The sequence below is a fragment of the Protopterus annectens genome, chromosome 12.part0 (assembly GCF_019279795.1).
Source record: "Protopterus annectens isolate FY-2018-M chromosome 12.part0, PAN1.0, whole genome shotgun sequence".
Lineage (NCBI taxonomy): Eukaryota > Metazoa > Chordata > Ceratodontiformes > Protopteridae > Protopterus > Protopterus annectens.
In genome coordinates, this window is record NC_056746.1 from 890,923,245 (window position 1) to 890,938,133 (window position 14,889).

General features: G+C 38.5%; 1 protein-coding gene across 9 annotated transcripts in view; it reads right to left on the bottom strand.

Annotated features, from left to right (window-relative positions):
• SULF2 (sulfatase 2) overlaps positions 1-14,889 on the bottom strand; it is a 1,739,722-nt gene that overhangs the window by 587,460 nt on the left and 1,137,373 nt on the right. For all 9 annotated transcript variants that reach the window (XM_044089924.1, XM_044089923.1, XM_044089925.1 and 6 more), the window contains one exon: positions 4,294-4,533. In XM_044089924.1, the coding sequence (XP_043945859.1) occupies positions 4,294-4,533 (240 nt within the window). The remainder of the gene's footprint in view (positions 1-4,293; positions 4,534-14,889) is intronic.

Here is a 14,889-nt window from a genome sequence, read left to right on the forward strand (position 1 = left end):
ACCATAAAGTGGTCACTTTCAAAGTCACCATCTCAGCTGAGCCCCCTTAGCTAGGGTCAAGCAAAAAAACTTCTCCAAAGCTGATTACAACCTCCTGAGGGATGGTATAAAGAGCTTCACAGCTCCCCCCTCTCTGTAGGAACTGGCACTAATGTCCAAAACTACACCAAAGCACTATACAAGCATTTCTATAGATGCATGGAATCAGTAATACCTGAAACGACTAAATCATCCTCTGCAAGGAAGAGTAAACCTGGCTGGTGGACATCTGCAATAAATAAACTATGTAACAAAAGGAAAAAATTAAAGGTTTGAACACTTTCGTTCTAAAAAACTTCATCAGAATCAGTTTACACAGCACACACCCTGTCCTTAAATACCCCTCTCTGTCATTGTCACATGGCCAATTAAATCCATTTTTTTAATTGCTACTCAACGTTTTAAAACACATTAATCATGCTAAATAAATACAGTAAAAACAAACTTTATAAAAATGACGAATAACGAATAAATGGTAAAAAATGTATGTTATATAACACCCATGGATGCATAAAAATGTTTTATGTGTATGTATGTATATATATATATATATATATATATATATATATATATATATATATATATATTTTTTTTTTCCAAACAAATATGATTTGAGCTTCAAGACACTAGAAGTAGATAGCCCCTCATTCAAACTCTGGGGGCAGTGGCATTCAGTTTTATCTGCCACTGTAACTGTCTTTCCTCAAGGTAGTCTTCCCAAGGTCCCCCCTTAGGTCTTTTACTACCTGTTCCAATACAAAAAAAACCCCAGAAAAAATTATCCTAACTCCTATCATGTTACAGTTACTAAATGACTTAGATCTTGTTACTGTGTCCATGTTCACAATCCAGCAATAGCTTATTGCAGTTTGAAAGTCAACATCTACACCATCAGAAAGTAGGTATAGTGAAGGGCCAGTATGTCCGGGCAGCTAGAATGGTATCCAACCCATGAAAATTTTGTACATGAATGTGAGAAACTAAAAGAAATGTTCTTAAAAAGGGGTACCTGGACACCACTGCATCCATGGTATGTCACAAAATGGTTGAAAAAAGACTCAGTGGGGATATAGTCACTTTAATACATTCCTCAGTTACTTCAACATCAGAGGTGGTTAGAGAGGGTCAGAATAATAAACAGTTTGCAAAAGGTCTTTTATTATGGAGTACTGCAATGAAGCCATCACTTTAGGAATATTTTGGAGAAAAATTGGCAGATTTTTTCACTATTTAAAGAGGTAAAAAACAAAGTAGGTGAACAACCCTTAGTGTTTTACAAGAGGGGAAAAACAATCAAAAAACATTTAGAGAATGGGACCATGGATTGTGAACATAGACTTAGTAACAAGAGAAGTGGGACTTGTAAGTGTGGGTGCTGCACACAATGCATAGAAATTATGGAGGGGGACCACATTTATGTGAATTCCATGTATATTAAATCTACGTAACTGTAACATGATAGGAGTTAGATAGTTTGCTGAATGCCAAAAATGTAATCATTTTTATGTTGGAACAACGAAGAGGAAATTTAAGGAGCATATTTATGAGCATGTTTTAGATAATAGAAACTGTGACACAAAGAATGCTCTAGCAAAACATATTATAGAGAATCATGATAATTTTTTCCGTTATTTTGTATTGGAACACTTCTCCTAATCTCTGAAATCTCAGATTAATTCCAACATGGCTTCAGTATACCTGAAGACTGACTGTCATGTGATCATTTGATTCTACATGCTAATTAAAATATGCTTATCCACTCTGGGGGCAATTCTCTTCCAAATGACTGTTATAAACTGTTTATCATCTCAAGCTGGAAGGAGAAAGGAACATGAGATTTGCTCGGGATGAAAATACCAGGGTTTTTACTTACAGCAGGAAATGATGCTGCACCGACATTCACATACTGCTTCTATTAGTACAATAATACAAATAGAGATGGTTTCAAAAAGTAAATTGTTCTTAGAAGGACTTAGAGCTACTGAGGTTACCGCTGTGCTTTTTCCTAGACTTCTTTAAAGTAGTTACATGAATTCACACCTTACTTAAAGTCACCCCAATAACCTTGCAGTTTCCATACTGGATAGTCGGATACGCCTGTGGCTCTTCGCTTACAGCCCACTAAGATATTCTTTACTAGTTGGGCTGAAATCCAGTGTGTCCTGTTCTGCATGGCATACATACTAATAAATGTCTCATTGTCCACCTATGACATGCCTTCTAATGGCATACCTCATGCTGGCCATTTAGTCCATATTGAAACTGCCTAACTGAGGTGTATATAGATTACAGCTGATAACCAACTGATTGAAGCCTTTTTGGCTGTGCCCACAATACTGAAAGGACAAGCAACTAACATTTATCAAATAGTGACCACTTCCTTCTAACCATACATTAAAGGGGTGTGCCCCCAAATATTAATTCCAAGGTCTTCAAACCTCAGTAGCACCTGAGTAATGCAAGTCACTCTTGACCCTGCCCCTAAACCTAACCATATGCCTTAATGTAGAAAAAAAAACTTTCTATACCACTTTTCAGACAAATTTGGTTGGAATGGTATGGTAGGGTAACACTGTGTAACTTTCAAAAGAAATTTGTTTTCTTTTTGCAGCTTTCTTTGAGTGTTCAGTTTTTGTGTGATCAGTGATGTGAATGTTCAATATCTTTTGTCAAGCTGTCGATAATTAAACATTTTGAACACTCAAGACATAATCATACATATATATGTGTGTGTGTGTGTATAAATATATATATATATATATATATATATATATATGTCTGTGTGTGTGTGTGTGTATATATATATATATATATATATATATATATATATATATATATATATATATATATATATAAATTTAGCAATGCATATATATATTTGAATGTATGCATGTATGTGTGTGTGGGTCTACTTCAAATCAGAGAAATTTGACATTGTTGAAACTCGTTTCATTGAGACGAGTTTGCCGAACATGTACATAATTGAAAACTGACAACATCGAATCCCAGAACATCAAACACACTTCTCAGATATATTTAAGTAACCTGCCAAATAAAAATGGTACAATAAGCCAACTATAACTGTCCAATCACGTAAATTAATAAAGAACTCATCCTATACTGCACACACAACATCAACTATTAAATCTTCCCATAACTGTACATGTTCTTAAATATACAGGACTCCAAGAAGAAATTTAAACAGTACAATAACTAAATAACACCATTTTTGTAGGGGGAGCAAGCCCTTCTGCACCCTCCTGGAAATTAAATATACCACCTCCGAGATCACACTACCATGAAGAAAAGGCCATACTTACAGGTACATTACTGCTGCTGTAACTAACTACACGTCAGCAGCCTCATTTCAGTTTTCCGGGATTCGATGTTATGAGTTTTGGATTATGTGCATGTTTGAGAAACTTGATTGGATGAAATGGGTTTTGAAGATGTGAGCTTTTGCTGATTTGAAGTAGAGGTGTATGTGTATATATAGACACACACACACACACACACACACACACACACACACACACACACACACACACACACACACACACACACAAACTCGCAAACACCCTCATACACGAAGATACACTGACTTGTCTTCTGACTGTAAGGGAAAACTAAATCCATAATTTTGGAATGCATTGCTTAATACTGTGTAATATATCTGCTGTGTTGTTTTTTTAGTATTTATATTTTTTAGTATTAGAGCTGCCAGTATGGTGTTACACCACTTATCCAAATAGTACTCACTCAATGATCCTGGAACATAGCAAAATGGACAGGCATAACTTTTAGATCCCAAACTCCCTACTGCTAAGTCTTTAACAAACTCCCATTTCTCTCTGTTCCTGACCCACTTTTACTGTTCGTGAATTTTGGTTTTGTTACTTGTAGTCACCATCAGTGCGTATAATTACTTTCCTAGGTTTTTCCAATGCACTTTCTTGCATCTTACACATTTAATTTGCTGAATACTTTCATTAGTGTTATAACAACATTTTGTATATCATTTACTTAATTAGATTTCCAATGTACTCTTTTCTGTGCCTTGACTCTGTATTAAGATAAGTGATATTTCTTTATCCCCCTTGTATCTGTTTTACAATGAATTCCTTCCTTCCATTGGACTTTACTGTAAAATTATTCTGCCTAGCTGAACTTTTTTCATCATTGAAATGAAACGACTAAATGCCAAATAAATACAATATTCCGTCTAATTGTAAGAGGACATCAACAGCAGAGTACCTGTTCTGTATCCTGTGCTATTCAGATAAGCAGCAAATGTTTTGGGTTCATGATGTGCCTGCCATGACAAAGAAGAGCAGTTTTCATTGTTGGTGTAAGTGTTGTGGTTGTGAACGTACTTCCCAGTGAGTATGGAAGATCTTGAAGGGCAGCACATTGGCGTTGTTACAAATGCGTTGATGAAATGAACTCCCCCTTGCTCCATGATCCTTCGGGTTTTATTCATCACCTGCATAGAACCTGAAATAAAATAAAACATTAAATCTTCAGAAACTACATACATTTTGTGAAAATATGAAGCAATTGTCTGTCACACATTTTCTGTTTTGCTTATGCAATAAACACATATATTTGCACTTTAAAGTCTGTGCAAGTAAAGCTTTTAGATACCCAGGTATGAGAATGTTGATTTTTCTTGTCAATCAGTCTTGTCTGAACTTGATTTGTAGTTGCCTTCTACTAAGTGGCTCACAGCATTTGACCAAAACAGCATAAATCTATAAAACAGATGCAGTCTGGAATGTTTATGTAATTTTGCTTGCATGTTACAAAGACATGTATCTAGAGTGTTCCTCCTCGGGTCTCTGCTGAAAATTGGCTTCATTCCAAGTCGGACTTTCCGGGTTAACAAATGTTAAATAATGTTAATAACAATGTTTAACAATGTTAAATAAAATAAATAAATAAATAAATAAATGTGGTCATGTTTCAGGTAAACCAAGCATTCCTCCTGACAGTGAAATTAACAAATCTGCTTGCTTACTATTGTATATTACTATTCTTAAATGTTTGTACAGTAAATGAGATTAGAAAAGACATGACAGAGTCACTTCTTGGTTAACATCTAGAATAGAAATCAAAGCTTTAGTTATGAATTGTGATGAACTGAAACAATGTTTTCTTTGGAAAGGTGGCCTAGAATTGCAGGGGAACCTTAAGGGAACAATGACCTGTATATACTGAACAGCACCAGTGTATTCCCAAGGCAGTTAAAGACGCATCACATTCTCTGTATTCAAGAGGTGAAGATTAAGGAAATAAGGGTGGTTTCATTTAAGTATGCATGTCCTTCCTGAGGGCTTACAGCAGTCTACAATGGTAATGATACACCATTTATTATACCATCACTACAGAACATCTTATTTTTGTTGTCACAAATTAAGTTGTTTTATGGCCGTACTATGGACACCCCACTGCAGTCTTATTACTTCCATACCATTCATCCCCTTCACAACATGTTGGACATGCATCTAAATTTTACTAGGTCAGAAGAAAAGACCCCATAATACAGCACAATTACAAAGTCTATCTGAAAATAAACATTCTACAGTGAAATCATTCACAAAGAATCTACCAAAATGGCTCATTCTGTTTGAATGATTGCCTTGACTAGTCATCACTGTGCAATACAAAAGAACAGTGAAAGTGAAGAAATTTAAACTGTAAATGTTTTTCTACTTATGAATATTGCAAAATTATTGTTCTTAAAATATTTCTGTAATACTTTGGAGCTTTTCTACCCGGATCTCAGGTGAAAATTGGCTCCTTTCCCAGTTAGACTTTTCCGGTAATCAAATGTTAAAAGCAATGTACATGAAAGAAGAAACTTGTGTAGGAGATGTAAAAATAAAGGGAATTATGAATAATACTAGACAAGCAATTATATGGACCATAAGATGCTGAGCAATACACGACTTTAAGATAATGTGTGCGCCTACCCATCTGGTAGTCGATACTAGCCTTAAACATAGACCAATGCTACCTTTTTGACTCCATAGGCCAGGAGTGTGCTGTGTTAGGAACCTCTCCCTCCAGGAAGCCATGTATATGTTTCAGTGTGAGATTAGGTCTCCAGTGCGGGTTTTTGTAGCACCACCGATCATGGAAAAAAGTGGGAGGTCAGATAGGACCGGGTTTTTCGTGGCTCAAAAAAGTAGAAACAAGGGATGGATAGACCAGAAATTCATCCTGGGGGTGGCACCTATGTCCCTCATGGACAGGGGTAGTTGGTGTTGACTATGGACTCACACTGTGAGTTATTTCCACCTAATAAGAACAATTGGGGCAACTTGGGATTAACATGGCTAGGCTTATAAGGGCTCGGGGGCCGATAGCCTAGTAACCACCTATGAACTTATGAAAGATATTCCTCATTGATTTTGCAAAGCAATAAAATGGGAAATATTTGCCACAGGATCTCCAACTAATGAAGCCACCAGTTTTAAATATTTATTGAAAGGGACTTGGAGATAATCATAACAGATAACTTAAAAAATGGACAAACAGTGTGCCAAAACAAATGGGAGATGCAATGGAGAGATGAGAGGTCTAGGGAAGTGTTAGTTACCAAAGCCAGGGGAAATGGCAGCACTGTTGTTCAAATTTCTTGTGAGGTTTCAGATGGACTTTTTGCCATTGTGATAAATAACCCTCATCAGCATTGGATGTCAGTATTCTGATATGCATTTGAAATACTCACTACATGCCACTTAACCAATGGAACTGAAAGTTTCAAATGTACATCAAACATTTAAAAAAAGTCCTGACTAAGCAGTTAATTTTTATTAGAAATGGTCTCAGGTGAAGCTAGTAAATCAACAAAGAAATTATGTTTTTGAGGCAACAGCAAAATAAGTTGCTCAAAACAGTGAGACTGCTGGTAAGGGGTGGCAGTGTCTGACACAAATATAGTAGAAAATTATACATACATTTATTAGGCTTGGCTGAGGGCCTTGTGCAGGCTCTTAGCCCTTTTTTAAGGCTGCTTCTGGTAAAAGGAAAAAAGGATTCCTCTTTCTCTGGAGATGTACAAGAAATTGAACCTGTAGAGGAATGTGATGGAACAGATGAAGTTATTCCTCCTCAGGTTTTTGATTCAGATTGAGGACAGTGTGGTCTTTGATTCTTCCTGTGAGGGATTATCTTTATGTGCAACCATTTTCTGGAGAATACTGAGGTTTCTCAGTCTCTCAGAAAATAATTTGGTTTATTACAACTGGAATTTCCAGAACCTTCACCTATCCCTCCATTTTTATCATCTTAGGAGGATATTTTTTGTCACAGCCTACAATTTCCCTGACAGTCAGTCTGTTACCTTTAAAATCTGTACAGTTTCCAAGTTTGTATACACTAGTTCCAGATCTCACCCAACAGTTGTAGTGAATTCAGCTGTTGCTAAATGCTAATTTGAATATCTTTCCTTCTGATAAGGTCATGAAGGCTTTATATAACCCTGGAGAAAAACAAAAGTGTATGCTTCTATGAGTTTAATTTTTAGAATTTTAAACTATCAGGCTCTCATATTTTGAAATTTATCCTGGTTAATTGTAAATGTATGTGGGATGTTTTGGCTTAATTTTCCTCTTGTGAGAAGAAATCTGCAATGTGTAAATTAGTTTTTTCTGTTTCACAAGTTGCAATTCGTTTTTTAAAATGTGTTTATGACTCTGTGGATATCACCTTCAGAGCTGCTGCCACTGGAACTGTTTTGAGGAGAAGGCATTAACAATAACGTTTTGAATTCTACTTCAGATAGAAATTTAGTTTTTAGATGGGAGGGAATTCCAAGATGGCTGCACACTGATCAATGGCTTAACTTCAGCTCACCCAGTGTAAAAGCAGAAACTGAGAAATAGCCAGTGAAATTGTCATTTTGGGTAAAATTTAGTTACTGGCTAGCAACTACACTACTTGTCTGCCAGCAAAGAAGAAATTTAAAGAACCAGAAAGAAAATCAACCAGAAAAGGTGAAGAGAAAACTGCTTTGGTACAAAAGATGGCTTCTAGTAATTTAGAGGGAAAAATAAATCAAATGTATTTAGAGGGGATTAAAATAAATGAAGCATTGAAGGAATATATAAACTCAAATAACAAAAGGCTGGAAAAAGAGAATAAGCTTAAAGCAGCTATTTAGATTAACTGCAAAAATCAGAGGTTTAAATGAAGAAAAGGCTGGTTGAGTTTCAAGCTTCTCAACAAGGGATGTTTCAAAAAATGGTAGAGAAGACGGTGCACACAGAGAAAACCCAAGATTTTCTGCTGTACCAGAGAAACAGGAGGAACTGACTGTATTAATTTAATGAAAGCACAAATAAGCAACTGGACTGGTTTTCCAGAGCAGAATTTGTTAATTGAAAGGGCACATTGAGTATTTGCTCCAAATCTGGCCATGAGAAAGCAGTGCAGACCTATATTAATAAAGATGCAGTCATACCAACAGAAAGACTTGATCCTGACAAAATTGTTATAGCAGAGAAAAGTATTAAAAATTGGAGACATCAGAGCATTTCTGGAAAATGGTCATTTGCTGTGCACAAAGCAGAATAGAAGAAAATTTATCCCAGCAATTAGGGAATGTCAAGAGGCAAGTGTGAGATTCAAGCTGCTGTATCCAGCTGTCTTCAGAATTTTTTTTTCTTGAGGGATCAAAGACATTTTGAATGCAGAAAAAGCTAAGGAGGAAATAAAAATTTATCCAACAATAAGTGAGACAACAGACAAAAGGGGACTCTTTTTGTCATTCTTCTGACAATAAAGCTTTTAGAGAGACTTTCCCAATGAAACATTTTCCAATGTTCCAAAGGAAAATGCTTGAGAAAAAAGCACTGGAGATGACTAGAAGAATCAGGAGTACATCACATGTGAACTGACTCTAGTATGGGTTTGGGACATGGAGGTGAACAAGATGAAGACCAGCAACACTGACATTAATGAATAAATGTGAAACTATAAAGCAGTAGTGACCTTTGTAAAATACAGCTTTGCAAGAAAAAGTGTCTAAGATAGACTTTTGCTTAATTAAAGTTGTGGGTGGACTTAAAGCATATACCCCACTTTGTCATTATTGTTTTGAAGGAAATTAAAGGGGAAAATAACTGTAAATAGAACAATTGTTATTTGTATTTCTATAAAACATTTCATGATATCAGCTGCATGTAAACAGTTTTGTACAGTGTGTATCGTGTTATTTTAAATATTAGGGAAGTCGTTTCAGTGACTGTATTATGGGTTAAAGATATTAAAGAAAATAAGTACTTTTTAAGTTGTGAGAAATATAAGCTCTACAGTATAACAAGAGAATAAAGTCACAGTATAACATATTTCTTTAAATAGCTCAATAAACTATATTAGGGGAATTTCTTGTCATATTAAAGCTTACTTCTAGTTAACAAAAATGTTCTAAAAATATGTCTAGGTTGCACAGTTTCCAAGATATGATAATTTGTGAAAGTATAACAAAAATATAATTTTGAGTTTGTGTGCATTATAATATATTATTTATGGAAAGACAATGAATGCACTAACTATATCACTGCAAAGAATGCTTCTTATGTTTATTTTTCAGAAAATGCACCAGAATGCAAGATTTGTATAGGATGTTAGAAGTGTGGCATTCCACACCACATAGATCTTAATGAGTGAAATGTTGAAATTTCAGCTTTCTGGTTATGAGATTAAGACTGTGCAGGAAAAGATGAAGAGCCCATCCCTGCCCAGAAAAGCACATCTGACGGGAAGCTTAAGAAACTGAGAAGCACCCTGTGGAAACAGATATAATGCACAGTTTGTGAACATACTCATTATAGCACCACATGTAAAAAAAAAAAAAAACATTGCTGCAAGACATGCACTAAATGAACCATATAAAGAAGCTGACAGTCATCAGTCTCGTACCCTGATATTTTTCAGTACTGGGACAACTTCTAGAGGTATGTGGGCGAGGGAACAAAGCTATAAAGACAGGACACAGTGGATCATACTCTCTTCTTTTTCTGCTACCCAGTGAACGGTAAGCAAGAGTTAATGTAACAATAAATAAAGGTGAAGTGAGTCCTGAAAAGCCCAAATCCTGGTAATCTACAGTAAATGTAATTATATTTAAAAAGGTACCGTTAGGATAAAAGCTAAATACTTCAAACTGTATCTAAAGCAGAATGTTCAAGACATATAGGAACATGTTAAGGAAAAATCATAGCACAGAAAACTATATGAGTCTGTAATGGGTACATAAATAACACCAGCCACACAACAACTGCAGGATGAAGGTGATGGGAGGAACACTTCTGTAGCAGTGATTCTGTTATCAAATGTTTCTATACTTGCACATCTACACCATGTTTATCATACAGCTCTTTGGGGCCCAATTCCAAAAATGTTTCTCTCAGTGTAAATCCCCAATTACACTGAGAACAAGTCGTTTTGGAATCTGCCCCCCCCCCCCCCAGTTTAAGCCTGTTTATAGATAGGCCTTACACTTAAGTAAGTCACTTACACTGAGAGCAAGTCTTTCGGAATCAGGGCAGACACACTGACGGCAACTCTTTTGGAATGTAGCCTTGCTGTTGGAGATATATAAAACAAATGGGAGCTTATCAACCACTACGTACCCTCAACTCCTTCATATAAATTCATAGATTGTTACTAGGCTAATGACCCAGGGCACCTTTCTAAGCCTAGCCTACTGCACCTCTAGAATTAACAGTAAATATTATGCTTACAAAACATGTAAACAGATGTTGAAATGTAGCCTCACAAACACCATTGGAACATGGGTATAGTTAAAGAAAATTGGAGTTGTTGCTGTTGATGTGGCAGAGTATGCCTTAACCCACTACTTAAAGTTTTGCTACACCACATAAAAATATAATGCAGTTAGCCAACTACTTAGAAAGGGTTTGTTCTCTTAAACAAATGAAACAGATCTCTGATCAGATTGTCTAGTGGCTGTGGCTTAGTCTGTCCAGAGAAGGACCCCACTTTTCTGTGCATATCAAAAGTAGGGACAATTATTTCACATTTGTTCTGTTGAGGTAGATGAACACAGTAATTTAAATAAATCTCAGATCACTTTAGGCATAACAAATGGATGTGCTCTTAATGAGACAATGTCCTTGCAAAAGACTGCATGTGGCCCTTCAGAATATAAGTATCCATTTCAGAAATCCTTCTACATATAGTGACTGCAACTAAGAAAAAAAATTTCCAGGAAGAATAACTGAGGTTTGCTGTGGTTCATAGGTTCATACTAGGCTATCTGCCCTAGGGCATTTATAAGCCTAGCCAGAGTGTGTTTGGCTTTCGCCACCCATTATAAATTAATTTTGCTATGCCCTTTTTCGAGGTTAGTATACTGTGCCTCTGTCTAACAGTGACACAGAAGTGATACCTGGGGTAAACCTACGATCTCCCATCCACTCATCAAGATTCCTCTTGAAGAGAGTCAATGAGGGACTCTGCCTAACCTGGACTGGGATTTTATTCCAGAGTGAAGGGAGCCTCTGGGTTATGAATCTGTCCCTCCAGCATGTCCTATTTATTTCAGTGCTGAGGTTCAAGTCTCTCGAGCGGGTAGCTCGATGGGATTTGGATTTTCTGAGGTGCAGCATGTCCATTAATTCCGGGTTGGACATGGCTTTATACATCATGCACAGATCGCCTCTGAGCAGGTGGTATGCCACTGAGTAGAGCTGGAGTTTCTTTAACTGGGCAGCATATGGCATCTGTTTGAGCCCTTTGATCCTCTTGGTGAGGTACTTTTGGGGTCTTCCCAGTTGCTGCAGTTGTCTGGTAAGGTACATCCCAAAAGGGGCATTGTACTCAATTATGGGCCTGATGAGGGATGAGTAAAGAGGCACGATGACCTCCCTGATCTAGATGTGAATCCCTTCATGATTAGGTGGGCTATATAAAATGTTTTTCTAACCACTTTGGCCACATGGTTGTCAAATGAGAGATTGCTATCAACTTGGGTCCCCAGGTCCCTAATTACTTTTCCGATTAATGGATTACCACCTATGTGGTAATTTGTGGGCACTTTGTTTTTGCCAAAGGGGATGACTATACACTTTTTGGTGTTTAGCTTGAGGCCACGGCTCTGGCACCAGTTGTCTGTTTCTATGAGGCCCTTTTGGAGGATGCTTGTGTCGGCTGGAGAGTCGATTATGGCACCCAGTTTGCAGTCATCTGCAAACTTGGTCAGCCACAGTCCTTCCATGTTGGTCTGTACCTCCGAGAAATATATACTGAACAAGAGAGGTCCCAGGACTGAGCCTTGTGGGACACCACTTGTAACTGGTTTGGAGTCTGACATGGCTCCAGCAATTCTAACCATGTGGGTTCTGTCCTTGAGCCAGTTTGCAACCCATCTAGTGACATAGGGGTTTATATTTAAGCTGGTGAGCTTATCTATAATGCCCGAGTGGGGTATTGTATCGAAGGCTTTTGCGAGGTCCAGGTAGGCTGTGTGGACCACCTTCCCCTCGTTAATGGCCTTGGTGACTGTTTCAAAGAAATAGACCAGGTTTAAGAGGCAGGATCTGCCCTTAACAAAGCCAAACTGGGTAGGATCCAGTGTCTGTAGGTCCCCAATATCTTTATTTATGAGGTCCATGATGATCCTTTCCATAGCTTTGCAGACCAAGCTAGTCAGGCTTATGGGGCGATAGTTTCCAGGATCCGTTGAGGCACCACCTTTGTGGAGAGGGACCACTGTTGCTGTACGCCACTCTTTGGGTACATATCCTGTAGTAAGGCTGAGACTGAACAGTAGTTTTATGTTTGGGTTTAGCTCTTCTTGGAGTTCATGTAGGAGACAGCCCGGGACACCGTCTGGTCCCATTGATGCTGTGTTTTTTGCTTTGGAGAGGCAGCTCTTACCTGAGCATCTGAGATGTTGGGGTGGGGGGGGGGGCAACACTCTGCTGGGATAGATATTTGCCCTTTTGGTGGGGAGGGGGGGGAGAAGTTTGCGCTGAAACTGTCAGCTAGGATGTTGGCAATGTCTGTGAGTTCGGTGTATTTTTTGTCATTTTGGACTAATTCTGAGCATATCTGGGAATTCCTACCCAGGTTCCTAACATAACTATAGAAAGCCATGTGATTATCCTTAGTGTCCTGTGCAATTTTTCTCTCGAAGCTGACCTTAGACGATTTTATGAGTGCCCATAGTTTTTTGCTAATACTGATCAGAGATGCCTTCCCTTTTTGGGATTTTGCTCTATCATGTAGTATCTTCCTCCTTCTATTGTATAGTTTGTTTATGGCTGGGGTCCACCAGACAGGACGTCTGCCTTTGGAGGATTGGGTCTTGGTTTTATTTGGGATTGCATGATCCATGCATTCCTGAAGGTGTTCATAGAATGCGTTTATAAAGGATTCTGCAGTCTGGGCCATATTTTCCACAGGCCCGGGGGCTTTGAAGGATTCCACCTCGGTTTTGAGGAGTGTGAAATTTGCTTTAGAGAAGTTTTTCACTGTGGTTTTCTGGGCAGGGGTTGGGGTCGGGATGTGAATATCCAGTGAGATTAGTTTATGGTCTGATCTTACAAGTGAGGGATACACTTCTGGTCTGGAGCATAGAGTCCCCATGTTGGTGATGATCAGGTCCAGTATGTTTTCCCTTCTTGTGGGAGTGGTAACAAGTTGTTCCATAGCATTTGAGTTTATAAATTCTAGGAACTTTTGGACTAGGGTCTTGGAGCTAGAGTAATGCTCCCAGTCTATGTTTGGGTAGTTGAAGTCACCCAATATAATGGTGTTTGGAGAGACCTTCATATTTTCCAGTGTTCTCAGGAAGGCTGAGTGGGGTTCCTGGGTTTGGGAGGGTGGTCTGTAGCAGGCTATAAACTGGAAGGCAGTTTTACCCACTGTTAGTTGCACATGGATAGTCTCTGATGCTTCGTGCTGTGCCACCAACCTGGAGGTGTGGGTATCTTTGACGAATATTGATACTCCCCCTCCTTTTGTGGTTCGGTCCAAGTTTTGGGGCCGAAAAGCATGGTATGAGGTATAACCTGGTAGTGCTGGGGTGCTCTCAGGAGCCTTGAACCAGGTTTCTGTTACTGCGCAGATATCGATGTTCTCCATGCTAAGGAGAGTTTCGAGTGCGTGTATCTTGAGGTTTAGACTTCTGGCGTTGAGTAGCATTACTCTTAGTTTCTTATCCCTTGTGATACCTATGGAGGTGGGTTTGTCTTTTGAGCCTTGCCTAAAAAGGCACTATGGGGGTAGCAAGAGCCTTTGCCAATATCCAAAAGCCCAGGGGTGACAGGTGCAAGCTGTCCCTAGCGAAGCATCGTGGCTTATCGAGCATGTCATCCCAGGCTGACAGGCATTGGATCCCCTTTGAATGACACCAATACTTAAGCCAATTGTTGAAATTGATCATCTTGTCTTCATATTGTGGCATAATTCTTGGTGAGGGTAAGATGCTACTCAAGGTCAGGGTCATACCGGCCTGGGCTACATGCTCAGAGAGCTCCTCTATGTCTCTTTTCATGTAGTCCAGGGAGGTACGTCTCAGGTCATTCACACCAGCATGGACAATGACTGAGTCATATTTGTATTTGCCTTGGAGTGACCTGAGTGCTTTTGTTATGTGGCGGATCCTAGTGCCCGACAGGCAGCTCACCGTGACCTTCTCCTTGTTCAGCCTGGTGAGCGGGACGTCAGTGTGCCTGACAATAGAGTCACCTATTACACGTGTATCAGGTGTGTTGTTTAGCCTTAAGGGCTGTGACTGTTCGGCACACTGGCTTTGTGAGCTATGTGTTGCATGTGTTTTGTTTTGGGGTAGCGGTTGCTTGGGTGTCTGCTTTG